The sequence below is a fragment of the Physeter macrocephalus genome, unplaced genomic scaffold (assembly GCF_002837175.3).
Source record: "Physeter macrocephalus isolate SW-GA unplaced genomic scaffold, ASM283717v5 random_379, whole genome shotgun sequence".
Taxonomy (NCBI): domain Eukaryota; kingdom Metazoa; phylum Chordata; class Mammalia; order Artiodactyla; family Physeteridae; genus Physeter; species Physeter macrocephalus.
In genome coordinates this window covers 8,300-32,849 of record NW_021145665.1, presented here as the reverse complement: position 1 = coordinate 32,849, position 24,550 = coordinate 8,300, and the positions used below count along the sequence as shown (strand labels likewise).

The following is a 24,550-nucleotide window of genomic DNA, read 5'->3' as shown; positions in this document are numbered from 1 at the left end:
CCCCACATGCCGTGGAGCGGCTGGGCCCGTGAGCCATGGCCGCTGAGCCTGCACGTCCGGAGCCTGTGCTCCGCAACGGGAGAGGCCACAGCAGTGAGAGGCCCGCGTACCGCAAAAAAAAACACAAACAAACAAACAAGAAAAGGGAATATCAGGACTTCTTGGTGGAAGGGGTCTAGAAGAAAAGAATCATACAGGATTCTAAGATCAGGATGTAAGTGAAATGTGGTATTGGTGTCCTGTCACTTAATGAAAGTATCGTTGCTGTTCCAAGCTCTTCATTAAAAGATAAAAATTACTGGGACTTCCCTGGTGGTCCAGTGGGTAAGACTCCACGTTCCCAATACAGGGGGCCCAGGTTCGATCCCTGGTCGGGGAACTAAGATCCCACATGCTGCGGGGCAACTAAGCCCACGTGCCACAACTGCTGAGCCCACACGCTCTGGAGCCCACGTGCTGCAACTAGAGAAGCCCGTGCGCCACAACAAAAGATCCCGCCTGCCACAACTAAGACCCGACACAGCCAAATTAAAAAAAAAAAAAAAGTCCGGCGCTTCCCTGGTGGCGCAGTGGTTGAGAATCTGCCTGCCAATGCAGGGGACACGGGTTTGAGCCCTAGTCTGGGAAGATCCCACATGCCGCGGAGCAACTAGGCCCGTGAGCCACAACTACTGAGCCTGTGCGTCTGGAGCTTGTACTCCGCAACAAGAGAGGCCGCGACAGTGAGAGGCCCACGCACCACGACGAAGAGTGGCCCCCACCCTCCACAACTAGAGAAAGCCCTCGCACAGAAACGAAGACCCAACACAGCCAAAAAAAAAAAAAAAAAAAAAAGTACGTATATCGCAACTAAGAAGCCCACATGCCACAACTATAAGCCCACATGACCCAGCAAAGATCCCATGTGCCGCAGCTAAGACTCAGCTCAGCCAAAATAAATAAATATTTTAAAATAAAAAAGATAAAAATTACTATTAGGGAAAACTCCAGATTATTCAAGGGAATATTACGCATGCACTGGTTTGTCTGTCGCAAATTATGCTTTCAAGATTACTGTTAATAAGTAAATTAACAAGGAATCATGAACTGGGAGTCAGGACACTTGGGTTCTAGTCCCAGCTCTACCTTAATTTGATGTGTGATCTTAGGCAAGTCATTTTCCCTCTCAGGAGCTTGATAAATCAGGTGGAAGAGGTAAGTTAGACTAGCAGATGATGCCAGAGGTTCCATCCAGTTCTAACAGAGGCTGAGTGCAGTCAACCCTCCCTCTTCACAGGTGCGGAACTGCTACCGCGAAAACAGAGGGCTGCCTGTACTACATCACTTTACTTAAGGGACTTGAACATTTGAGGACTTTGGTGTCCGAGGGGGATCTTGGAACCTATCCCCCACGGATAAGCGGGGACTACTGTATATCTTCCACTTAATCATCTCTACACATGCAGCCTGCAGGAAGCCCTTTGAAAACTTTCTTCCTCTAGGAAAGATCTCAGCAAGGACAGCTCTGCTTTCGTTAGAGGTCTGCATGAATCTAGGAAGCCTGCTTTGTCTCCTCACTACTTGAGCAAGATGCAGGGAGATGAGCAGGAAAGCCAGAGTGGGAAAATTTGAGAAAGCCCCAGCAAGGTAGCTTCGTATAGTGCAAAGAATATGGGCTCGGGCTTCCCTGGTGGTGCAGTGGTTGGGAGTCCGCCTGCCGATGCAGGGGACGCGAGTTCGTGCCCCGGTCCGGGAAGATCCCACGTGCCGCGGAGCGTCCGGAGCCTGTGCTCCACAACGGGAGAGGCCACAACAGTGAGGCCCGCGTACCACAAAAAAAAAAAAAAAAAAAAAAAAAAGAAAAGAATATGGGCTCAGGCATCCAAATCTTGGTTCAGCTACTTACAAAGTGTGAATGAAAAATGTTGCCTGCCATATGAGTAAACAAAAGATGTTGCAGCCATCAAGCCACTACAGTCGCCTGGTAAGCCCAGAGAGAACTCAGGATGGATAGGAATGGGCTGCCCTGCTGCCAAGCCCTCAGCCACTGCAGCCATCCCCAAAGGTGTGCCCTGAGGGACTTGGGATGGGAACAGGAAACTGGCCCTAGAGAGCTAAGGTGCAAATCAAAGAAATAATTTCAGTGAGCCCAGGCTCTTACATTTTCCCATACATAGAGTGCTAAATTCATTAACTTGAGATATCTGGTTTTCTTTAATTAATAATAATCCTTTGATGTTCCTAATACCTGGTCTTTGTTGCAAAAACTCCTGTATATCCTGGTTCCTCCCTTACCTCTTTGGAGCAGTCCCTCAGAGCTGTCTGAGAGGCTACCTCCCAGGCTTGAAGTCCTCAGAAAGACTGCCAAATAAAACAAAATTCTCAACTTTTAGGTTGTGCAGTGTTTTTCAGTCAACAAGAGTAATCTTGAGAAAGTTACTTAACTTCTCTCTGCCAGCTGTGAGTTGTTATGAGAATTATATGAGTAACATGAAAATACCTGACCATATATCAGTTACTCAGTAAACATTAGATCCTGTTCTTGTCTTTACCCTCAGCCCATTTAAATTTTCACGGGAAGAATACCAGTTTGAACTCTGGATCCACAACCCAATTTTTGTGCTTTATTCATTCAGCTATCCTTTATCTGAAGTACTGCTGGGGAGGCAGGCAGATGAAAATCATACCTATATCTGTATTATCCTATATGCATTATTTTATTTAAAGTGAATTCCTGGGTCATCAGTCTCTGGACCAAGGCAAAATGCCCTGAGTTTCGGTATTACTACATTCTAGTCACGTATCTGTCTTCTCATTGGTAAAGTTAGTAAAACATTACCTGCCCTACCTCAGCACTGTTGTGTATTAAATGAAGAACAATGCTTATAAAAAAACATTTTGTAAACTATACAAATGCAGGACACATATTGCATATTGTCATTGGTAATCATACGCAAAAAATAAGTCATTCCCAAGGCAAATCCGAATGATTTTTTAACCTCTTGCAGTTTTCTAGGCCCTTGTCCCTCCGTTAGTTAACAGAGAGTCCTGTGAGTGTGTGTATATAACTGCTGTTCTTTATCAGTAGCATAATGCATGGATTACGGATTTGGACAACCTGCGATTGCGCGACTTTCCGCCCGCTGAGTCAAAGCGCTGTCACATAACTTGGGTCAACAGGTTATTTACTCCCTAACACTTCGGAGTCACGTGGCAAGTGAAACCAAACCAAGCCTCAGCCCACATTCCGGAAGTTCCCCCGGCGCCCCCCGCCACATACCCCACCCCTTCCCTACAGTAAGTCTTCTGGCTCTTACCCTCCCTCAGAACCAAATCCCGCCAGCCAAATAAGCGCATTGGCCCCACTCCTTCTCTGACAGCCCATTCCGACCAGTTACGGCGGAGCCTGCTTCGAGACGGTAATCCCATTGGCTCAATGCACTACCCCTCAAAACCTCTGGATGTCTTTAGCGTCCAATCAGACTCAGTGTGGGAAGAGCGCCACGGGGTGGGGGAGGGGATGCCTCTGTCAGTCTTCGGCAATCCTATGGACTCTTCCCTCCTTTGTTTTCAACCCCGCCGTGGTCTCCCGCCTGTAAAACTGACGTCCAGAGGACAGGCACTCAAGCGTCCTGTGCTCCAGTCACAGCCATCTCTGTCCTTCCCTGAGGAGCCAGCAAACCCTCAGGAAGATTTGCTATCGCTAGGAGAAACTGAGGCAGAAAGGGCAGGCTGCTGTTTTAAGACCGGTTTGTGCACGCTCCTCTTAACCCCCTGCTCCAGCTACTGCGCCCCTATCGTGGCTCCTGGCTAGGTGCAACCCACTTACGTAGTGTAAGGCTGGGGGCGGGGTTTGGCTAGGCAGGTCCAGGATGCGAGATCCTGGAGGAAAGAAAAGGTGTAGTGTTTGGGGCCATCAACGGGCTAGGCTGGCTTGGCAGGGCTGGGCTCTTCGGAACAGGTAATACCCAGGGGGGTGCCTGTTGGTCTGAACCAGAGAGATAAGGCCGAAGGCGAGATCTCCGGGTGACAGGTGAGGGGGCTGCACAGGTGAGGAAGGGGGATAATGGAAGAGGGAGAGGAGCCCAGAAACTGGGGGGTGGGGGAAGGGGAGAGCCATCATTCTCCTTCTGCAACTGCCCCCCTCCCCCCCATGCCTCCCCGCAGAAGCATGGATTTCAGAACCCCTGACCTGCTGGAAATGTGGCTGGAGCCTCCAGAAGACGTCTTCTCAACAGGATCCTTCCTGGAGCTGGGACTCCATGGTCCACCTTCAGAGGTCCCAGTAACTAGGCTACAGGAACAGGGGCTGCAAGGCTGGGAGTCCAGTGGGGGCCATGGCTGTGTGAGTGTGATGAATGGGAGTGGGTGTGGGTTGAGACAACTCTGTGATAAGAAGTCCAAGAGGGTTCGGTTCAGCTTCCACTTAGATAAAGGTCTGAAGACAGAGCCCCTAAAATAGACATGAGCTGTAACTATCCTCATGTCCAAGGACAGAAGGGACTGAAACTGAAGCATGAAGGATCTAGTTTTGACGTTAGATAGGACTTCCAGAATTCTTCCTTATACACATATACATCCTCTTCTACTGTAGGGTCTTCAAGAGAGTGAGCCTGAAGATTTCCTGAAACTTTTCATTGATCCTAATGAAGTGTACTGCTCAGAAGCATCTCCTGGCAGTGACAGTGGAATCTCTGAGGATCCTCGCCATCCAGACAGTCCCCCTGCCCCCAAGCCACCCAGTTCCCCTGCCCTCTATGAGGTTGTCTATGAGGCAGGGACCCTGGAGAGGATGCAGGGGGAAGCTGGGCCAGCTGTAGGGCTCATCTCCATCCAAATAGGTCAGTGTTCTTTGTGCGAAGCGGACAACGGCCCTTCAGGTCCAGCCCCGACCCTGGGGTTAAGGGAGTTTCCCCAACCTCTGCCACTACCCAGGGCCTGCGGCCATCCACCTCCTTTCTCCCAGCCACCTATGTTTCCCTCAGATCAGTGGAGCCCACCATTTATGGTGCCCGATGCCTGTGTGGTCAGTGAGCCGCCTCCCGATGCTCATGCCCACATCCTGCCCAGAGCAGGCACTGTAAACTCAGTGCCTCCTGCAGCCCTGGTGAGTCCTGGGGGTCAGCTGTGTTCAGTACTCCCTGATACACAGAACTGGGGAGAAGGGGATGAGGGAGGGGAAAACTGATGCTGAACACTGTCTTTGCCCTAAATTTTGTGGCATCAGGCCTGAATGCCAGGGAGATGTGGGCAACTTTAAGAGCAGGAAAAGACAAGAGAGACAGAATCCCTTGGGGCTAAGGGGGTGATGCCTCAGTTAAGGAGAGGGTGGGCTGAGGGAATCCAGGGACAGGGCTTAGGAGAAAGCCCGGGCCCACGAGCACTGTCTGCTCAGCTAGGGCCATCGTCTCGGCTTTGGGTTAGGATGTGGAAATGTGACAGGCCACCTGGGAATCCAACTGGTTACTGGGCACAGAATGTAGAAGCTACTGCAACTACGTTTTTTACTGGAACAATGGTTCACCAGGCACCCACTGCCCATGGTTACAGTGTAGGGGAGTAACACATCACATACTTTCCCAAGGCTAGCTGGGCTGGTTCCTGCAGCGGGGATGAGGAGGGGGTCTTGCCCAGGTCACTGTTCCTCCCTTTATCCTAAAAAGAACTCCTTGTGTGCAAAAGGCAGAGAATAGGTTCTAGCCTCCCTGCAAATCTGTGGTTGAAGCTGAGACCAGAAGCCAAGCCAAGCATCTTAGAATCTTGGGCTGAGGAATCTTAAAAAGTCTGAGGCATCTAAATTTGAGTGTGCGTCAGAAACACTGGGGAGTTTGTACTGGATCACCAGGGAAGTCCCAGTTTTTTGTTTGTTTGTTTTTTTTTGCGGTACGCGGGCCTCACTGTTGTGGCCTCTCCCATTGTGGAGCACAGGCTCCGGACGCACAGGCTCAGCGGCCATGGCTCACGGGCCCAGCCGCTCCGCGGCATGTGGGATCTTCCCGGACCGGGGCACGAACCCGTGTCCCCTGCATCAGCAGGCGGACTCTCAACCACTGCACTACCAGGGAAGCCCCCTGTTTTGTTTTGAAAATAAAACCCTCTAGGGGAATTCCCTGGCAGTCCAGTGGTTAGGACTGCGCTTCCACTGCAGGGGGCACGGGTTCCATCCCTGGTCAGGAACTAAGATCCCACAAGCCGCACAGCGCAGCCAAGAATACATACATACATAAATAAATAAATACCTCTAGACCTCATTTTTAGAGATTTTGATGAGGTGGATTGGGAAGGACACCCCACTAACGATTCACCAAATAGTCACAGGGGCAAGAAGGGAACATCAGAATAAGGCAGAGATAGAAGTGGTTTAGCTAAAAGCCAAAGACCATCAACAGGCAAAAGCAAATTCCTCTTGAGTCACAAAGTGAAGCATAAATCTTTCAAAAAGAAGTGGGGCTTCCCTGGTGGCGCAGTGGTTGAGAGTCCGCCTGCCGATGCAGGGGACACGGGTTCGTGCCCCGGTCCGGGAAGATCCCACATGCCGCGGAGCGGCTGGGCCCGTAGGCCATGGCCGCTGAGCCTGCGCATCCGGAGCCTGTGCTCCGCAACGGGAGAGGCCACAACAGTGAGAGGCCCGTGTAATGCAAAAAAAAAACCAAAAAAAAAAAAGAAGTATTAGTTAGAAAAGCAAGTTACTCAGTTGATGGGCTCACATTAACCAGACACCTATGTTCCCCACATACTTTGTTATGAGAAGTTGTTCAGTCTGGTTGCCTTTGGGGAATTCTTTGAGAGGGGACAGAACTTCAGTCTGAAAGGTAGGGCTCAGCCCCTAGGGGAGGATGGGCCATCGCCCCAGGGATCTCCTTGTGGTTGGCAGGTAATGGTAACACTCTGCCAAGCTGAAGTTAATGGCTGACAATGAATCATTTGCCTGCTGTAAGATCAAGCAAACCCTACCTTAGTGAGTTACTCCACATCCTCTTCCAATACCCACAAGGTCTGCGGAAATGTGGACCAGAATAGGCCCTTCCTAACTTGCTGTGATTGCCAAGGTCTTAAGTCTGTGGGCAAAAATATGACAAAACCACCTTTCTCCCTTGTCAGCCTCAGGAAGTCCCTGTGGTTTAATCAACAGTCTGTCTGCATTAAGGTCCCTGCCTCTCATCTCATTTTACGGCTTGTTATTCCTCAGTGCAAATAGGAAACTCTCTTGTTATTCCTCAGTGCAAATAGGAAACTCTCTCCAGGAGGCATGCATGGGGAACAGCATGCATACTGAAAATGGGATGACCCTCTCTCCATTCTCATCTTCTCTCGTCCCCCACCAGCTGCCCTGTCAAACCTTGTTCCTGACAGAAGAGGAGAAGCGTCTGCTGGGACAGGAAGGGGTGTCCCTACCCCCTCACCTGCCCCTCACCAAGGTAACATAATTCCCCAAAGGGTATCGCAACCCAGCGGCCCTACCATGGCCTCTGAGGAGCCAGGATAGCAGGGGAAGAGTTAAGGGCCCAGGACTGACACACCCTGGGCCCCCAGGCAGAGGAGAGGGTCCTCAAGAAGGTCAGGAGGAAAATCCGTAACAAGCAGTCAGCTCAGGACAGTCGGCGGCGGAAGAAAGAGTACATCGATGGACTAGAGAGCAGGTATGTTTGGACTCACGACTGGGCCCCCTTCCTCACCAAGGCAGGCAAGGTCAGGGACTCATATGATTACAGAGCTTTATCCTACCTTTCCACCCTTCCTAGGGTGGCTGCCTGTTCTGCACAGAACCAGGAACTACAGAAAAAAGTCCAGGAGCTGGAGAGGCACAACATGTGAGTGAAAACATAGTGTGTGTGTTGGGGTAAGGGTGCAGCACACAGGGATACCAGTCTTGGGCCCTGGTTCCCAGGAGATCTAACTCTTCATTCCTCGTTTCCCAGCTCCCTGGTGACTCAGCTCCGCCAGCTGCAGATGCTTATTGTTCAAACCTCCAACAAAGCTGCCCAGACTAGCACTTGTGTTCTGGTACCATTAATCTATTTCCCATCTCCCCTGCCAACTCCTCCATCTTCTGCCAGGTTGCCATCCTGATGCCCCCACTCCGTAGCTAGACCTATCTTCCCAACCCTGATGACCCAAACTGCCCCCTAGTCACTCTGCCCTCTGCTCCCTTCCCTTATTGTCCCCACAGCCCAAATGTCCTCTTGCTTCTTCCCAGATCCTTCTTTTCTCCTTGGCTCTCATCATCCTGCCCAGTTTCAGCCCCTTTCAGGGCTTACCAGAAGCTGGGCCTGAGGATTACCAGCCTCACGGAGGTGAGAGGCAAGGGTAGGAAAGGACTCTGTTTTCCAGAGTAGTCAAGAAGTGGGAGGGAGGTCCTGTTCTGTCTAGGATCCCCAACCAAGGGAGCACTATTCTACTGCCCTTTTTCCTTCACCCCACAGTGATTTCCAGAAACATCCTGACTCACAAGGACATGACAGAAAATCTGGAGAATCCAGCGGTAGAGTCCAGATTGGAGGGGCCACCTGGGGCCAAGGGTGTAAATGGCTCAACAAGGACACTGCTTGAGAAGACAGGAGGGAGGGCAGGCCCCAGCAGGCACATCAGAACTGTGTTGCATGCAGATGAGATGTGAGCTGTAACACTTCCTGGCCCACTTCCCAATCACAATAAGGAATCCAGGGCTCCGCTGTGGTTCTGCTTCCTCCTGGGGTTCCCACTCAGGGCTCTTTGGCCTCAGGGGTCAGAATCACATCAGGATGCCCTAGATGTCTGTACTCCATGGCTCAGTCTGCCTATGTCAGGGGGCACCTCAAATACTTTTGTCATGTATCTGTGATTTTATTTCTTCTTTGGGGATAGGGTTGAGGGGAAACTGACATTTTGGCTGAGAAATAAATTTTTTTTTTTTTTTGCTAAAATTGTATCCTGACAGTTTTAAGTAATAGTAGAAAAGGGGGGAAGATAGGTACCTGGTAAACTGGGGCCTAAAGTTGCCACCCCCTTTCCCTCTCTACCCCCATGACTTCCTGCCCCAAACCAAATCACACTAGGGAAGGAAACGATTTTACTCTTTTTATTTTGCTCATTAATGATTTAGACGAGGAAGATGGGAGAAAGGGGGTGCCACCGCAAGGTTCCAGAGAACCAGGGGCACGAGTCAGTTCGTTCCACTTTCTGTCTGAGGTAGGGTCTCTAAAACCCAGATGAAAGGGGAGGAGGTAGCTATATGGACTCAATTTGCTTCCGGACCTTTTCCAGCGCCTTTCTGTCCAGTTGTCGCTGACGAACAATGACAAGGCAAGCAAAGACCAAGCCCACACCTATGACAGTCCCTTCGAATTTCCAGAATAAGTGTTGTTCCATCAGAGCTGAGCGGCAGCTGAGGGCAAGAAGAAACAGTTATCCCCAGGGAAGGCCAGACTGCCTCTCCCTCTAATCTCCCTCCTGTTTCATCCTCACCAAGATATATCTGAGGAGAAAAGAGGAAACCAGCGTCAGCCTTCTAAAGTGTTGACAGTACAGGGACTTCCCTGATGGTCCAGCGGTTAAGACTCCGCGCTTCCACTACAGGGGGCACAGGTTCGATCCCTGGTTGGGGAACTAAGATCCAGCATGCCGCATGGTGCGGCCAAAAATAAAAATAAAGTGTTTACAGTACATTAATCCCATTCAAATATTTAATTTATTTTCTGGTGAGATAAGCAGAGCTGGTATTAACCAGTTTTACTGATGAGAAAATATGGCCAATAATATAGTGCTGAGGAGTAGAGCTAGGACTTGGGTTCAAGTAATTTGCCTCCAAATCCCCTCCCCTTTCCAATATGCCATGCTACCTTCATACAAAGAGGAAGAGGCAGGACTATCTACCTAAAGTCATAGGCGCAAAGGAGTTGATCTAGGAGGATTCAAGAAGAGAAACAGCACTTGCCTTTTGAACTCGCTCCTCTTAGATGAGCTGCATGTGATTTTCTCCACATACCCTGTGGAACCACACTCGGGGGTGGTTTTCTGCCAGGAGGAAAGGACCAAAGCACTTGTTAGGAAGGGGCAGCAGGAGAAACAGGAAGGCTGCCATTCAGAATGGGCAGGTGTCCAAGTGCTACGGCTCAGAGCTCGTAGGCAACAGAGAACTAATGAAGAGTTCTCACGGGGCTGATGAGGTGGTGGTTACAGGACGAGAAGTACGTGTTACTAAGAACACTTCAGGGTCAATAGTCTACGAGAGGCAAGGGCAGGTTCCAGAACCTACTAGATTAAAAACGAACAGAACACGGTTATTAGCTGAACGTTGCCATTAACTTGGAAAGAAAAGGGCACATTTTCAGGGGGAAGACCAGTTCAGATTTGGACTCACACTGAGACTGCAAAGAAAAAAAAAGAAAAGACAATGCAAAGGCATACTTAGTCAGACAGTCCCTGTCTGATTCGATGTAAGAAGGGGAGAGAAAACAGATACTCACAGCCTGGAAATTAGAACATGGAGCACACTCTTCCGCCACCACAAACTCTTCCACCAGCCAGCACGGCAAATTTGAGGTGCTCACTAGAGAGGGAGAGAAATGCAAGCCCCAGACCTCGTTCAGAAAATATTTCTCCCCTAAGTTCTGCCCATCAACTTCCCAGCACAGCTAAATGCCCTCGCTTCACGAGGTGCCGCCCTTTTCCACCTGATCTCTAGGTATATGGGAGGAGGTCAAAACAAAACAACTATAGGGGCGTCGGGTTCCCAGACCATCACCCACCTGACAGCTTCTCCTCCCGCACAGGAGCTTCTGCTTGGCTGAAGCAGGTGATGGGGGGAAATGGGCAAAAGTCAGAAGCCGGAAAACAGGGAACCCCCCCCCCCACCTCCACGGTCCAGGGACACAGTGGGCGGGGACGATCCGATCCTCCCGTCCCCTCCTTTTCCCTGCCCTCAGCCCCTCCTTACCAGAGCCTTAAAGTGAAAGCGCAGAGCAACCAGCAGAGGTGGCGGCCCTGGGGGAGGCCAGGCCTCCCCACGCCCGCTGGCATGGAGTGCTCAGTATCCCACCTGTCGGGACAGAGGGACCTGCCTGACTGGCCTCGTGCCTCGGTCGGAACGCAGAGACCGCGCTTACACTGCAGTCCTCGGGGAGGTTCCAAGTCAGGGCTGTGAAATGCTGGGGTTGCCTATCAGATCAAAGGCTCTGTCAGTACGCCCCCATGGTCACGGCAAGAAAAGGCTATACGCATTTGTTGGGTAGGACCGTGAGCTTCCTTCTTCGGAGTGGTACGGTCCTCACGGAAGGCCGAGGGGGCGTAGAGCCTAGCACGTCCTCCGCTCCGCTTCCGCTCCCGGCGCGGCCATCTTGCGCGCGGAGGATCCTGGGCGCGGGCAGGCTTTCCAGAGCTAGGCCAGTCATCGGAAGAAAAGGCCCGTGGCTTGGATGATGGGCCTCGTAGTCTTCCGCTCGCTGCTCCCTGGGAATTGGATCTCCCTGCATTTGTACAGCGAGATGCGACCCATTGGCTCGGCGCACCGTTGCATTATGGTACTGGTAGTCTTTTGCCGGAACCGAGAAGATGGCGGCTGTCAGGCTTGTGGTCCTTCTCGACGCTCCATGGGCTTTCGCCTTTTGGCCCCTCTGGGCTACGTGAACAGCGAGACATAGAAGGGAACGATACGTCGCCCTCTCAGGACTTTCCTCCGTCTTTAAAATCCGAGGACTCACCATTAAGCATCAGGCTTTCCGATACCCCTCCCCCTTCCCGCCTCGAACGATGGTCAAGGGGAGAAGCTGGGTTGGCGGTCCAGGGATGGAAGCGAAACTGCACTTCCTCCTCCCTCCAGGGGCAGGAATACCAGAGACTCTCTGTGAATGAAGCCTTCCCCTGTCTCCGGGCTCCCACTCAGCTCTACTCAGATGTCACCTTCTCGCATATTAATTGCTAAGTTACTCCCCAGAACCGCTCCTTTGAATAATCTCCTTAAATGTTCTCAGCTCTCCCTTGCTCCTACTTAATGCAATCAGAAGAGCGTGAGATTTGAAATCCCAAGAAGCGTTGAGTCTAGGTTCGTAGGTTCAGGTGCTTATTAGCTACATGACTTTAGGACGGTATCTGGCAGTCAATGTTATGTGGAAAATGGAAATGCTAATGTGCATTTTCTAGGTTTTTTTTTTTGCAAGATGCAAATGAAATGTGTATGAAAATCCTTTATTCTCTTCTAATTGTATTGCCTCACATTTCTATTGTACTTTTTGAATTCAACGCTTAACTCATTTTGATCCTTTTCAGTAATCCTGAGGAATCAGAGTTGATATTATCCCAATTTTATGAATAAGGTCAGAGTGTGTCACTTGTCCAAGGGCACACAGCTAGTAGGAGAGCTGCGACCTAAGCCTAGACGTTCAACTCCCAGGCCACAGATTTGTGCCTGCTTTCCCTCCCCATGGAGCCAAAGCTTGACATATATCCAGAACTGCAGCGACTTGACCCACATTCTGGGTTCATGCTTTACTGTCTGGTAATGTATTAGTCACTATCCTAATTCTGCCAGAAATTTCCTCCTAGTTTTACATACATGTATGTCTGCAGCCTCTCAGACAACTGGACTGAGTTTAGTTTTCGTAGTTGCTCAGTAGATAGGAGGTATTTAAAATAAACTGCGGATAAATCTAGGCACTATTAATAATCTGTATCCCACCTCTTAAAATCAAAGCACTTATCCCCTTGCTTTCTTCTTGTTAACTCTGCTCCACACTCTTCTCCCTCAGGAAGTCTTTCTAGCCTAAAGAGCACAGCTACTCCCCTCCCCCCACAGCCCTAAGAGCTAGCGCGCTTTTGGAGATCAACAGTATATCAGGTGCTACATCCCATAAATTCTCTCTTCCCAGCAGACTGAAATCTGGCTGCTCAAGAGCAAGAACTAACAGACTGGAAAGATCACTGGGCGGGAGTTGAAAAAACAACCACCACCTGGTGAGGGCTGAGCTTTAATTTTGCTTGTAACTATTTGTTCCCTTAAGTTATTATTTGTCTGTATATGTCAGTAGTTGTATGTTATAGAAAGTAGGATATGGGTTTTTTTCCCAGTATTTTTTAGCCATAATAAAAGTTTTGGCTGAAATACAGTATTCTGTTACTCCTTACCCGGTCCCACTGTGCCTCATGACAAGCTGGAAGATTTTGTAAGATCTCACTTCCAATAGCCGTACCAAGCAGCTGAATAGGGTCTCCATGCTGAAACTGGATTTTAAAATACCTGCTCTGGAGTATGACAAAGATGTCGGTCAGTCTTCTTCCTGGGATTCACAAAATGCAAGTCTCTTCTCATCTCTTGAGCAAATTAAACTAGCTGAGCAGTTGACTACAGAGCTCACACATATAAGCCACAGATAAGGATCATCACCCCATCGAAGCTTGGATACATAATACATTTATCAAATTATTTTCTGAGTCCTTTTCCTGGCACTGTCAGACTTTTTTCTGAGTGTTGTCTTTTACCAACAGAAACAGCAGCACACAAAAAGGCTTTGCTGATAGCTCCAGGGTTGTGCCATCCACTTCCACACTGCAGGCTTGGGGATTTCTTAAATGCCTTGAACATCATATCCATGAATAAAACTCCTAATGGTACTTTGTCTAAACCAAATCTGACATTTTCATTATCCTGATAAAAGATCAAGTCTGTGAGATAATTTTGCTGTTTAAAAATACCGTGTAAGGGCTTCCCTGGTGGCGCAGTGGTTGAGAGTCCGCCTGCCGATGCAGGGGACAGGGGTTTGTGCCCCGGTCTGGGAAGATCCCACATGCCATGGAGCGGCTGGGCCCGTGAGCCATGGCCGCTGAGCCCGCGCGTCCGGAGCCTGTGCTCCGCAACAGGAGAGGCCACAGCAGTGAGAGGCCCGCGTACGGCAAAAAAAAAAAAAAAAAAAAAAAATATACTGTGTAAGAGTGAAAGGGGTCTACGTATACTTAAGGGAACTCAAGCCTAAGGTTTTGGGGGGTTTTTTTGGCCACACCATGCAGCATGCAGGATGTTAGTTCCCTGACCGGGGATCAAACCTGTGCCCCCTGCATTGGGAGTGGTACCAATGGGAGTGCGAGTCTTAACCACTGTACCACGAGGGAAGTCCCAAGTCTAAGTTTCTTTTTCATGGTTCTTTTGCATGCCAATAGTTTTGCTTCTTTGTTATTCAGTAGTTACGGGCAGTTTTTGTTAAATTTTACTAGTCCCTTTTCTAGTAAGTACCACCCAGAGGTTATATTAACTTGACCATTGTGCTTGGCACATAGTAGATGCTCAATAAATATTTATGACTAAATGAACCTCTTCTGTGTCTCATTTTCCTCACCTATAAAAGCAGATAATAATGCTTACTAGTTACTTAAAGGGATTCCTGGCAGAATCAAAGATGCTAGCAGAAATCGCTGGATAAAAAATACTGGTTCTGCTATTTCCCTGAGGCTAGGGCTGTCACTCCTCTGGGGAGGCCCAGGAAAGAGTCCTGCTCTTTTAGAATCTCCTGGACAAGACTCTGCACAAAGGATCCTCCAAATCCCATGCTGGAAAGAGGATGTCCAGACCTTCAGTTTCAAAGAAACTCTGCTCCTTGTTTCCCTCATCAATTAAACAGCTGGGGAAGGGAGAGCTGTAGGATTAGGCATCACAGGAACTCAGCCAGATTCAAGCAGACCAACCACCTCAGAGAGACAAGAATTAGGTTTATGAGTAGAGAGCAATTCGGACAATGATGAAAGTTACCCAAACCAGGGACATTTGTGCAAATGGTGGCCTTTAATACTGAGAAAGACCATGCAGAGTGACAGGATAGGACCAAACCTTCAGACGGTGGTGCTGAGCCAGCCTCTCACAGGACCCTAAAGCCTGCTCCAGTAACAGAATAAATCAATTATTTATTTACATTTATATTTGCCCTGGAAACCCAGAGAAGGTCTGAGGCTTAGGGCCATCTATCCTTCCTTTCCTCCTCCCTCTCTTCCTACCTCCTTTTCACCTTCTTTCACTTTCTCAATTCTTTCCCTTCTTCTTGCCTCTCCTTCCCTCTCTAGTCTACCTCCTTCTTTTCCTCTTTCCTCCTCGCTCCTTCCTTTTTTTCTTCTCCATATTCTCCCCATTCTTCCACCATCTACCCATCTCTATCCCTCCAAGCCCCACGTGCTACTTCTCCCCTGCCCGGCCCCTCAGCCCTGCCTCCCTCAGGTTCAGCCTCCAGGCTTAGGGCGGAGAGGCAGAAGGGGAGTCCTCAGCCCAGGGAGCACTTGTTGGTGTTCTTCTTGTCACAAGTTTTCAGGTCAGTGCTGGGGGGCTTGTTGCTGTTTCCCTAGAGGGAGAAGGGTACAGGGGTCACGGTGAGAATGGCTAGCTGGGATCTGGGGTCACCCTCATGGGCAGTCTTAGCACTGCTCTCCTCGTTTTTACTCCCAACGTGCGCGTGCACACACACACACACGCACACGCGCACACGCACACACACTCACATGCACAGTTGTACTTAACCCAGCAGAACCAACTCACTGATCTCCGGCCTCCTGACTTGAGCAAGATGTCCCGGGCCAGTGAACTGAAAGCCTAATGGGGAAAGTAGAGATTGGTCAGAACAGGTTGGAGGGGAGGATAAGTCTATCTTCCAATACTTCATCTCTTTGAGGGATGAAGGATGGGGTGTGTCTCACCTCATCTACATTCATGCTGGATTTAGCACTTGTCTCGAAAAATCGGATTCCGTGCTCCCGAGCCAACTGCATGGAGTGTGAAGTGGTAAAAAGAGAGTTGGATGAAGGACAGCAGCCAAGTCCCTGCAATCCGGCCTCATCTCGGCCCTCCTGGCCCAGTTCTAGAACATTGCCCAGCCTGCTCTTACCTTATCGGCCTGCTCCTTCTGGACCTTCCTCTTGGCCTCCATATCACACTTGTTCCCCAGTAAGAGGCGCTCTACCCCAGCCGAGGCATTCTGGGACAAAAGGTAAGAGTAAAAGTTGGGTCCTGCTCATTTTCACAGTCTCCTTCATCCTCCAGGTTCGACCCAATTCCCCTGTCTCTCTGGGAGGGTCCTCACCTCTTTGATGCTCTTCATCCAGTTCTGAATATTCTCGAAGGATTTCTCATCTGTGATGTCATATACTAGGATAATACCCTGGGAATGGCAGAGTTCACAATGGAGCCTTGTACCATATTCCCCTGTTTAGGCTTCCTACTGCCTTCTAAGTGACCCTGCAAATTCTATCCACAAGTCTAATCACTAGGCCACATGGGGCCCTCTGCAACCCATACTGTGCCCCTCCCCATTTTTCTCTGCCCCAACTCCTGTCCCTCTATATTCATACATTCTAGTGCCTCATGCCTCATCCCTTGTCCAGAACCACACTTCATACCATGGCTCCACGGTAATAGGCAGTAGTTATCGTCTTGAATCGCTCTTGGCCAGCTGTGTCCCTGAAGAGGTGGAATATTTCATGGGGTGGGATACAGGGAAGAGGTCTCCAAAGAGAGAATCCCACCCCACCCCCTAAGAATTTAGCTTTTGCAACTGAAAGGAACAGAATCAGGAAACAGTAAAGGAAGAAAGGGATAAAAGACAGTTGAGCTGATAGTGATGGTAAAGGCCTAAGAAACAGGTCTTTCTGTTTTATTCATTGCTTACTCTGTGCCAAGCACTGTGTATATATCATTTTATTTGTGTCATTTTATGTAATCTTCACTCTATCCTTGTGAGACATGTTTTATTGTCTCTAATTTACAAATGAGGAAACAGATTTAGAGAGGCCAAATAACTGATGAAGGTCATTCTGTACCAGAACCAGGATTGAACCACATTCTCCTCTTATCTGTTGTATCATAATGCCTCCATTAAGCCTTTTACCACTTGACACCCTTAGGGTCTCCAGCTTCCTCAGGGCAGTCAGGTCAAACCTCTACACTTGGCTTTATGGCCTCTCCACTAGACTGAGAGTCAAGTCTTAATTCTGCTATTTGCTATTTAACGGTTTAGAGCCTGTTTCCACATTATAGTTCAACAGACAATTGATCTAGCTAGACAGTTGACAAGTTCAGAGGATGCTCCAGGTCCGGGAGAGGCAAGAGAATTACAAAAAAGCTGAAAATAGTTGAGTAAGCAGGAAGAGAGATGAAAGGACATCTGAATGAGGTGACAGAAATGGATTAGAAAATGTACTGGAAGGAGCATTGGGAAAGGGAGAGAAATGAAGCTAAAAAGAAGAGAAACACCTATAGGACGTAAATGAGGAAGTCTGGCTTAGGAGTCCTGAGGGGTTCACTCACCAGACTTGCAGTTTGATCTTTTTCCCCTCTATATCCACAGTGCGGATCTTGAAATCAATTCCTAGAGGTGGAGAGTGTACAGTGAAATTGAGACATGTATATACATGCATGTAAAAGTGTGTGGTGAGAGGGACAGGAATGGAGCAGTGTCAGTGCCAGAAATTCTGCAGGGCAGGCACTTGGGAAGCAATCTTGTAGGAAGTGTAAAACTAGGGGGATTTTCTCAAAGCTGCGTTTGTATAGCAAGCATATTGTTTTTACTTAGATTTTACAGGCTTTGTAGAGGAGAAGGTGATGAAAATTCTGCAAGGAGGCTTAAGGTCTCTAAGGCACTTATTGGGTCTGCCATGCCAGCTGACAACTCTGTCAATTCAATCTGTCTCCCCCAAAATACTACTTTCAGATTCCTTTTTCCTTCTGTTTTCTTAGAACCCTCTACTCTCGGTTCTCCCACCTACCCTCCTGGCCCTACAGGGTAAAGAGCAAGGAAAAAGGTAACTGATGGCAGTCTATGTGAATTAACTAGTAGGCCAGGCTTGGAAACAAGAAATTTTGAGGCTAAACAAGATTCCCCCAAGACTGAATAAGGAGAGAGGAGCATTTTTCTCTCCTCTTTCTAACCAGAATGTCTTAATACTCTCCTTGTCTTATTTCCCAGGCCAGAGGGGATTAAAAATGATGAGAGGGGGGCTTCCCTGGTGGCGCAGTGGTTAAGAATCCACCTGCCAATGCAGGGGACATGGGTTCGAGCCCTGGCCCGGGAAGATCCCACATGCCACGGAGCAACAAAGCCCGTGCGCCGCAACTACTGAGCCTGCACTCTAGAGCCCACGTGCCACAACTACTGAAGTCTGCGCACCTAGAGCCCATGCTCTGCAACAGGAGAAGCCACTGCAGTGAGAAGCCTGCGCACCTCAAGGAAGAGTAGCCCCCGCTCGCCGCAACTAGAGAAAGGCCGTGTGCAGCAACGAAGACCCAACACAGCCAAAAATAAATAAATAAAATAAATAAATTAAAAAAAAAAAAAAGAATGATGAGAGGGGAGGAGGGGAGACAACGTTCTTAGTGGAAACTTGTGCACCTCCCCCAAGCCTGAGGAGGCTGAGTCACCAGGCTGACTCAGAGACCCCAAAAGTCCCCTCACTCTGGCTTCCTCACCAGGCTGACTGCATATTCCTGATCACAGTCCTTGGGCCACTCTCCAGCACACCCAGCCACTCTGTTCCATCTTCCCCAACCCCTGTTAAGTTGAGGGGCAGGGAGACTGCAAAGTAGATGGTAAAGTGGGAATGCAATGGGAGAGTATGCAAACTCAGTGGGACAGAAAGAGGCTGGCAGAATTGGGAGACAGATGTTCAGGGAGAGGGGATACAGGAAATGTGGAGAGTGGATCAAGAGTTCTAGGTGGATGGGGGTGGGGGAAGAGGAGCTGAGGGGGAAATAGAGAAGGGTTCATGTGGTTTTGGGGAGACAAGGGAAACAGGTGGTACCAAGAAAATAAGGGGCTGGCACAACTGAGGAGTAACCTGGAGGTCTCAGAGATTTTAGAGGTTTGGGTACTATCCGGAGACATATAAGGGGGATGGGTATGAGATGGGGTTGAGGGACTGGAGTTCAGAAGCCTGACTCTAAGGGGACTTAAAAGTGGGCCACAAGTAATCCAAGAGTCTGAGGATGAGGGCATGGGGGAGTCGGGGATCTAGGGTATGGCCAGTGGGCTCACCGATGGTGGAGATGTAAGTGTTGTTGAAGTTGTCCTCTGCAAAGCGAATGATCAGACAAGTCTTGCCCACCCCTGAGTCCCCGATCAGCAGCAACTTGAAGAGGTGGTCGTAGGCTTTGGCCATGGCGGACACTGGGGGTGCCGGGAGAGGGGTGGGGAAGCGCCGTGCACTGGTAGGCGGGATTGGAGGGTTGGCAAACAGAGCGGCCCCGGAGCCCAGGCCAGGAAGTTTTCCTTCTTCTCCGCCCAGGCTCCGGGAAAAAGGAGAGGCGGCACTGCTCTGGGCCCCACCCCCTGCCCGCCCACCCTTTTCTGCTGGCCAAGGAGGCCAGCCCGGACTTCGGCTCTCTGGGCTTTCCCTTCCCAGCCAACACTGGCCTGTCTCCCTACCCATTTCCCATAGCTTTTTGCTTACTTACTATCGTCCCCCTTTTTAAAAAAAAATTTTTATTTATTTATTTTATTTTTGGCCGTATTGGGTGTTTGTTGCTGCCCGCGGGCTTTCTCTAGTTGCGGCGAGCAGGGGCTACTCTTCGTTGTAGTGCGCGGGCTTCTCATTGTGGTGGCTTCTCTTGTTACAGGCTCTAGGCGCGCGGGCTTCCGTAGTTGTGGCACGCAGGCTCAGTAGTTGTGGCACACGGGCTTAGTTGCTCTGCGGCATGTGGGATCTCCTGGACCAGGGTTCGAACCAGTGTCCCCTTCACTGGCAGGTGGATTCTTAACCACTGCGCCACCAGGGAAGCCCCCGTACCCCCTCTTTTGACTTCACTCTTCCAGTCTGAAGCCAGAGACGCTGGGGTGATGTGAAGTAGAAGTTTAATCAAAATGACCAGGGGAAGAGGAATTTTAGAGGAATTAAGGGAAAGGGAAGTTTGGGGGAAAAAGGGTTAAGGCCAGGACAGCACTGGTAGTTGCCAAAAATTGGGGACTGATTTTTGGAGGGGCGACTCAGGGAAAATAGAATCCTTCTGGGGCAGTTCTAGAATTCTGGTGTTAGTGTTCCAAGCCCTTAGTTTTAGAATCCCAATTCCTTTTGAAAAAAAGCGGGATGCCTGGAGTTGGTGGCTATTCGTTGAGTCAGTCTGCCCCCTGGTGGAACAGAGTGAAAATTAAAAGTAGTTACAGTATAGAATCAGCGCGCGCGCGCGCACACACACACACACACACACACACACACACACGGCGCACGCCGGCGCGCGCCCACACGCACACACGCAGACTTCACGTAGATACATTCTGGAGCTTCATTTTGAACAGTCTTTCTTCTGGGACGCTGCGTGTGAATGAATTCTCTGACAAGCCAGCTCAGGAAGACAGAGATTGGGACTACAAATGTCTGGTCTCGTTCTTTTCATGAGATCTGGATCTTTTAACACAGCCCTGAGACAGTACTCCTGACACCCCACTGAACAGACTGTGAATGTGTAGCCTTGGCAACCAGGAAGCTGAAATATGGAGAGCACAGCTTTAAAGAAACAAATTTATCTTTGCCTTTGGAAAAAATTACTCAAAATATCTGCTTTTCTAATAGGAGGTCAGTAGAATAGTCCTTGTATAAGGATAGTGTACTGGTTGTGAGAAGGCATCTTTTGTCACTTCACTTATCCTCGTCACCTTGTGTGCCAATGTTTGTCCTTTCTCAAACACAACTATTCAATCCCCTTTTGTCCTTTATCTCACCAGCCATTATGTCTTCAAGCTGTATTACAAACCTTGAGTGTCCTCTACTTCTCGCTGGCCAAACCATCTCTCTCCAGTCCTTTAAATTATTCTTCAATGTTCATGGATTGTTGTGATAAAAATCCATCAATTCTTCTTCATTTCATTTTATTTTGTCTGGATCTGGACTCTTCATCCCCAGCAATATATTATTCTTTTTCACCTCTCTAAATTGTACTTATGCTGCTGTATACGTGCTTTCACTGGAGCCTCATCTCCATAGTACTCTCCCCCTAGCTCTCAGAGCTTCTGCAACAATGCCTTTCCCCCCCTCAATTTTGGCAGGCTCATTCGGTCTCTGGTTTTATATTCACAAGCTCTTCCCTCAGCCTAGAATTCTATTCCCCCAAACTGCTGCTTGGTTGATTCCTTGTCTTTCAGATTTCAGCTTAAATGTCACTTCCTCAGAGGTTTTTCTCACCCATCAGTAGTGTGCTGGAACCAATCCTTACTGGCTCATGAGAACAGATTGTGCTTATCTCTTTCCAAATCCGTGTTTAATGATATCACATTCATAGTCTGAAATTGGCCACGGTGGGAGTATTTACGCCATTGAAATTAGGAAAGACAACAAATTAGGGCTCCCCTCCATATAGTCAGGTGTTAAACGTTTACCAGTACAGCCTTGGCTAGAACTCACATCCCTTGCCCTATTCCATTCCTTTGGAATTAAACAGGTCCCCAGACGCCATTTGGGTCATCTTCGCCTCTCCTTTATGACAAATGGACATTCTAACCCTTTGATCATTACTGTAGAAGACCATGATTTGTTCTTCATTTTTTCTTCTCATTCCCTGTCAAGAGTGTCGATGCTGCCAAGATTAGAAATCTTGGAAAGGCAGTGCTGGTGAAAATGTGGGGGAAAGGATGTGGGAATGTAAACTGGCACAACATTTTGGAAGGCAATTTAGTAGCATACTTTGGACAATTTGTTTAATGTCTCTGGACATCACTTTCCCCATCTGTAAAATGTGGATAATAATAGTATCAACCTGATGGAGTTGTTGTGACAATTAATTAACATGTGAAAAGCAGTCAGAACAATGCACAAATAAGCACTACGTGAGTGATGTAATTAGTATTAGAGGGAAAGATGGAAAGGAGATAATAAAATTTAACAATGGTTAGCCCTAGGAATAGGATGGAGGTGCGGAAAGTATGAGGACTTTCTTTTTTTTTTTTTTTGTGCGGTACGCGGGCCTCTCACTGTTGTGGCCTCTCCCTTCGCGGAGCACAGGCTCCAGACGTGCAGGCTCAGCGGCCATGGCTCACGGGCCCAACCGCTCCGCGGCATGTGGGATCCTCCCGGACCGGGACACGAACCCGCATCCCCTGCATCAGCAGGCGGACTCGCAACCACTGCGCCACCAGGGAAGCCCCAGGACTTTCTTTTTTTATATTTACATTTCTGAATTGTTAAAAATGAGCAAACTAAACCAATTGAAAAATAGTAAAGAAATTTAGTAAGTCCCAGACATGGCTCAGGATCGCTGTTTTCCTAAGCAGTTCCCATTGTTAAAGTGGGAAATTTAGCGCGAAATTTAAAAATTGTCCATTTACCCCTCAATAGGGATCAAACGCTGACCTTAAGAACATGCTTACTCTCTCAACATGGCGACTCATCTGTGTCCTGTCATTTAGAGACCTTCCAAAAATGGCAGCACCCTCCTCGCCCCGCCGCCCACACACCGTGAGAGAAGGACCTTCCCAACATGGCGGCAGAAGGCCCGGGCGTCACTTCCTGCGGGACGGCGGATTTAAGGAGCAGGATTTCCGTTTTCGCTCCTTTCCGACGGTGACGACCTCCCCGTGAGAACATGCCTGTGAGTTCCTTGGTGCAGGTTTCCGCGGAGATCTCGCTCTTCTGTCCGCACGCTCCCCTCACGCTGATTTCGGATCGCAGAGGGCCCTCACTTGCCCTCCGCATTTTGCAGAGGCCCATGTGGCCCCCTGCATAGACGGGAGCGGAGAGGCGATAAGATGGCGGCCCAGCTGCGCAGACAGCAGGGGCGGCGAGGGGCGAGCTCTCCCCGGTGTGTGGCAGTGGGGGCTGTTTTCGATCATCCTGTGTTCGCCGTTGGTTTCTAAATCTCTGCATTTCTGCCTCTCTTAGCTCGCAAAGGATCTTCTCCATCCCTCTCCAGAAGAGGAGAAGAGGAAACACAAGAAGAAGCGCCTGGTGCAGAGCCCCAATTCCTATTTCATGGATGTGAAATGCCCAGGTGAGGAGATAACTTGCAGTAGTGGGGAAAGCACTGGACCCCAAGAATTGGAAAAAGGTATCCTTGAAGCGGTTCTGATTTCTTAAAATTTGAATGTTTGAGATGGGTAAAATTTTGCATTTCAGGAACAGTGATCCATAGTGATCTCCCTTCAAAACTTTATATGCAGACCGTAACATTTCTTTGTGTTGAGAAACACTGGAATGTTATGTTGGGCTTCTGCTGTGGTCATTTATTTATATACTTGTACCTGGAGGCAAGGGGGTGGATATGTTGACCAGTTACTGAGCGTCCCTCCTCACCAAATAGAGGATTGTCTATATTTTAACTCGGATAGTTTTTTTGTATGATGGTGGTAATGCATTAACAAAAAAATCATAGGTGGGGGCAGATAGTGCAGGTTGCTTCTGAGTTGGCTTTAATGTATACCTAGAGCCAAATAATCGATTTAGAATAGGAAAGTAAATTTGAAGAATTTACATAACATGCTTGTTTTATAGTTCATACATGACAGCATATGTTTAAGTGAAGAAAGGTTTGGGGAAAATAGGGTAACTCGATGTTTTTTCACAGGATGCTATAAAATCACCACCGTCTTTAGCCATGCACAAACAGTAGTTTTGTGTGTTGGTTGCTCTACCGTCCTCTGCCAGCCTACAGGAGGAAAAGCAAGGCTTACAGAAGGTAAATGGTTTAATTAATGTTGTGATTTTGAGGTTTGAATCTTAAGAGAAGTCATGTATAATGGAAATTATCAAGCTGTCTTGCAAAGAGGGTTGGGTTTGATAGTCTTTTTTTTTTTTTTCCTCTTTTTCCAAAAGCATAATTAGAAAGCACTAATCTCAGTGGTCCTGTTTAAGGCTAGGGTGGATGGGTGATAAAAGGGGCTTCATATGAGTTGAAGCTGATGTTGTCTTTAAGTGAGTAGGTAGGAGCTAAAGAGTTGAGAAAACTACAGATGTTCCTGTGGGTATCAGGCATCATTTTGTTTTGTGGGGGTGGGACAGGGTAAGTAGGCTGCTGTCAGTTAACCTTCGGAACTTATTCTTGCAGGGTGCTCCTTCAGACGGAAGCAGCACTAAAAGCCCCTGGAATCAAGATGAATGGGAAACCATCCCAATAAACACATTTTGGATACGTCCTGTTTATTGTCTTGTTTTACTGCTAGGAAGTTCCTACCTCACGTATTCAGGGGCAATCAGAAGAGTGGACTGTAGAGTCATTTGGGGCAAGTAAGTGGTCAAATACTTAAAAAGTCCATTTGGGACATTCCTATCCCTAGGCTCATTGAGTAAATCTGCAGAGCTTGATTAAAAACTGGAATGGTATATAAATGGGCTACTTGCTTTCACTTTTACGTTTTCTTAGAATTAAGAATTGACAGTTGATCTTTAAAACGCAATCCAGCACACCACTTTAACACAAAACAGCTTAGGATCCTTTATTTACAGTTCTCAGAAGGCTTGTTTTGAGGCTTATGAGTGTAGAGGTTGCTGCTAGGCTCCTGGTCTAGGGCTAGAAATCTCCAGCCCCTGCAGTCAAGGGGACTTGTCCAAGCAGAGGTTAGTGCCTTGTACTCCAAAGCCAATGTTGTAGCCGACGCTGCGCTGGTGGGGGTTGTGGACTCATGAAGGGCGGGGGAGAACGTGTGAATGT

General features: G+C 48.7%; 4 protein-coding genes across 8 annotated transcripts; 2 read left to right on the top strand and 2 right to left on the bottom strand.

Annotated features, from left to right (window-relative positions):
• Positions 1-3,495: 3,495 nt before the first annotated feature.
• Positions 3,496-8,867, top strand: CREB3L4 (cAMP responsive element binding protein 3 like 4). 4 transcript variants are annotated; one of them, XM_028485359.2, is made up of 10 exons: positions 3,496-3,728; positions 4,147-4,258; positions 4,574-4,820; positions 4,965-5,086; positions 7,305-7,397; positions 7,513-7,619; positions 7,722-7,790; positions 7,899-7,983; positions 8,150-8,273; positions 8,403-8,867. In XM_028485359.2, exons 2-10 carry the CDS (start codon positions 4,151-4,153, stop codon positions 8,594-8,596), a joined length of 1,149 nt encoding a protein of 382 aa, XP_028341160.1. In that variant the 5' UTR covers positions 3,496-3,728; positions 4,147-4,150; the 3' UTR covers positions 8,597-8,867. The 4 variants fall into 4 exon arrangements, with proteins under 4 accessions (XP_028341160.1, XP_007130344.1, XP_028341159.1 ...); XM_007130282.3 differs by having other exon boundaries at positions 4,147-4,324; positions 8,177-8,273; XM_028485358.2 differs by having other exon boundaries at positions 4,147-4,324.
• Positions 8,790-11,415, bottom strand: JTB (jumping translocation breakpoint). The gene is made up of 5 exons (XM_007130279.4): positions 10,895-11,415; positions 10,707-10,744; positions 10,425-10,507; positions 9,893-9,972; positions 8,790-9,343 (listed from the first exon to the last, which is right to left on the bottom strand). The coding sequence occupies exons 1-5, from the start codon at positions 10,975-10,977 to the stop codon at positions 9,187-9,189; spliced, it is 441 nt and encodes a 146-aa protein (XP_007130341.1). The 5' UTR covers positions 10,978-11,415; the 3' UTR covers positions 8,790-9,186.
• A 3,291-nt stretch (positions 11,416-14,706) lies between these two features.
• RAB13 (RAB13, member RAS oncogene family) lies at positions 14,707-19,211 on the bottom strand. The gene is made up of 8 exons (XM_007130285.2): positions 18,954-19,211; positions 17,231-17,291; positions 16,324-16,384; positions 16,008-16,085; positions 15,813-15,902; positions 15,625-15,690; positions 15,467-15,520; positions 14,707-15,272 (listed from the first exon to the last, which is right to left on the bottom strand). Exons 1-8 carry the CDS (start codon positions 19,075-19,077, stop codon positions 15,195-15,197), a joined length of 612 nt encoding a protein of 203 aa, XP_007130347.1. The 5' UTR covers positions 19,078-19,211; the 3' UTR covers positions 14,707-15,194.
• A 3,212-nt stretch (positions 19,212-22,423) lies between these two features.
• Positions 22,424-24,031, top strand: RPS27 (ribosomal protein S27). 2 transcript variants are annotated; one of them, XM_028485362.1, is made up of 4 exons: positions 22,424-22,495; positions 22,786-22,894; positions 23,468-23,578; positions 23,948-24,031. In XM_028485362.1, the coding sequence occupies exons 1-4, from the start codon at positions 22,490-22,492 to the stop codon at positions 23,974-23,976; spliced, it is 255 nt and encodes an 84-aa protein (XP_028341163.1). In that variant the 5' UTR covers positions 22,424-22,489; the 3' UTR covers positions 23,977-24,031. The 2 variants fall into 2 exon arrangements, with proteins under 2 accessions (XP_028341163.1, XP_028341162.1); XM_028485361.1 differs by having other exon boundaries at positions 22,786-22,951.
• Positions 24,032-24,550: the final 519 nt, after the last annotated feature.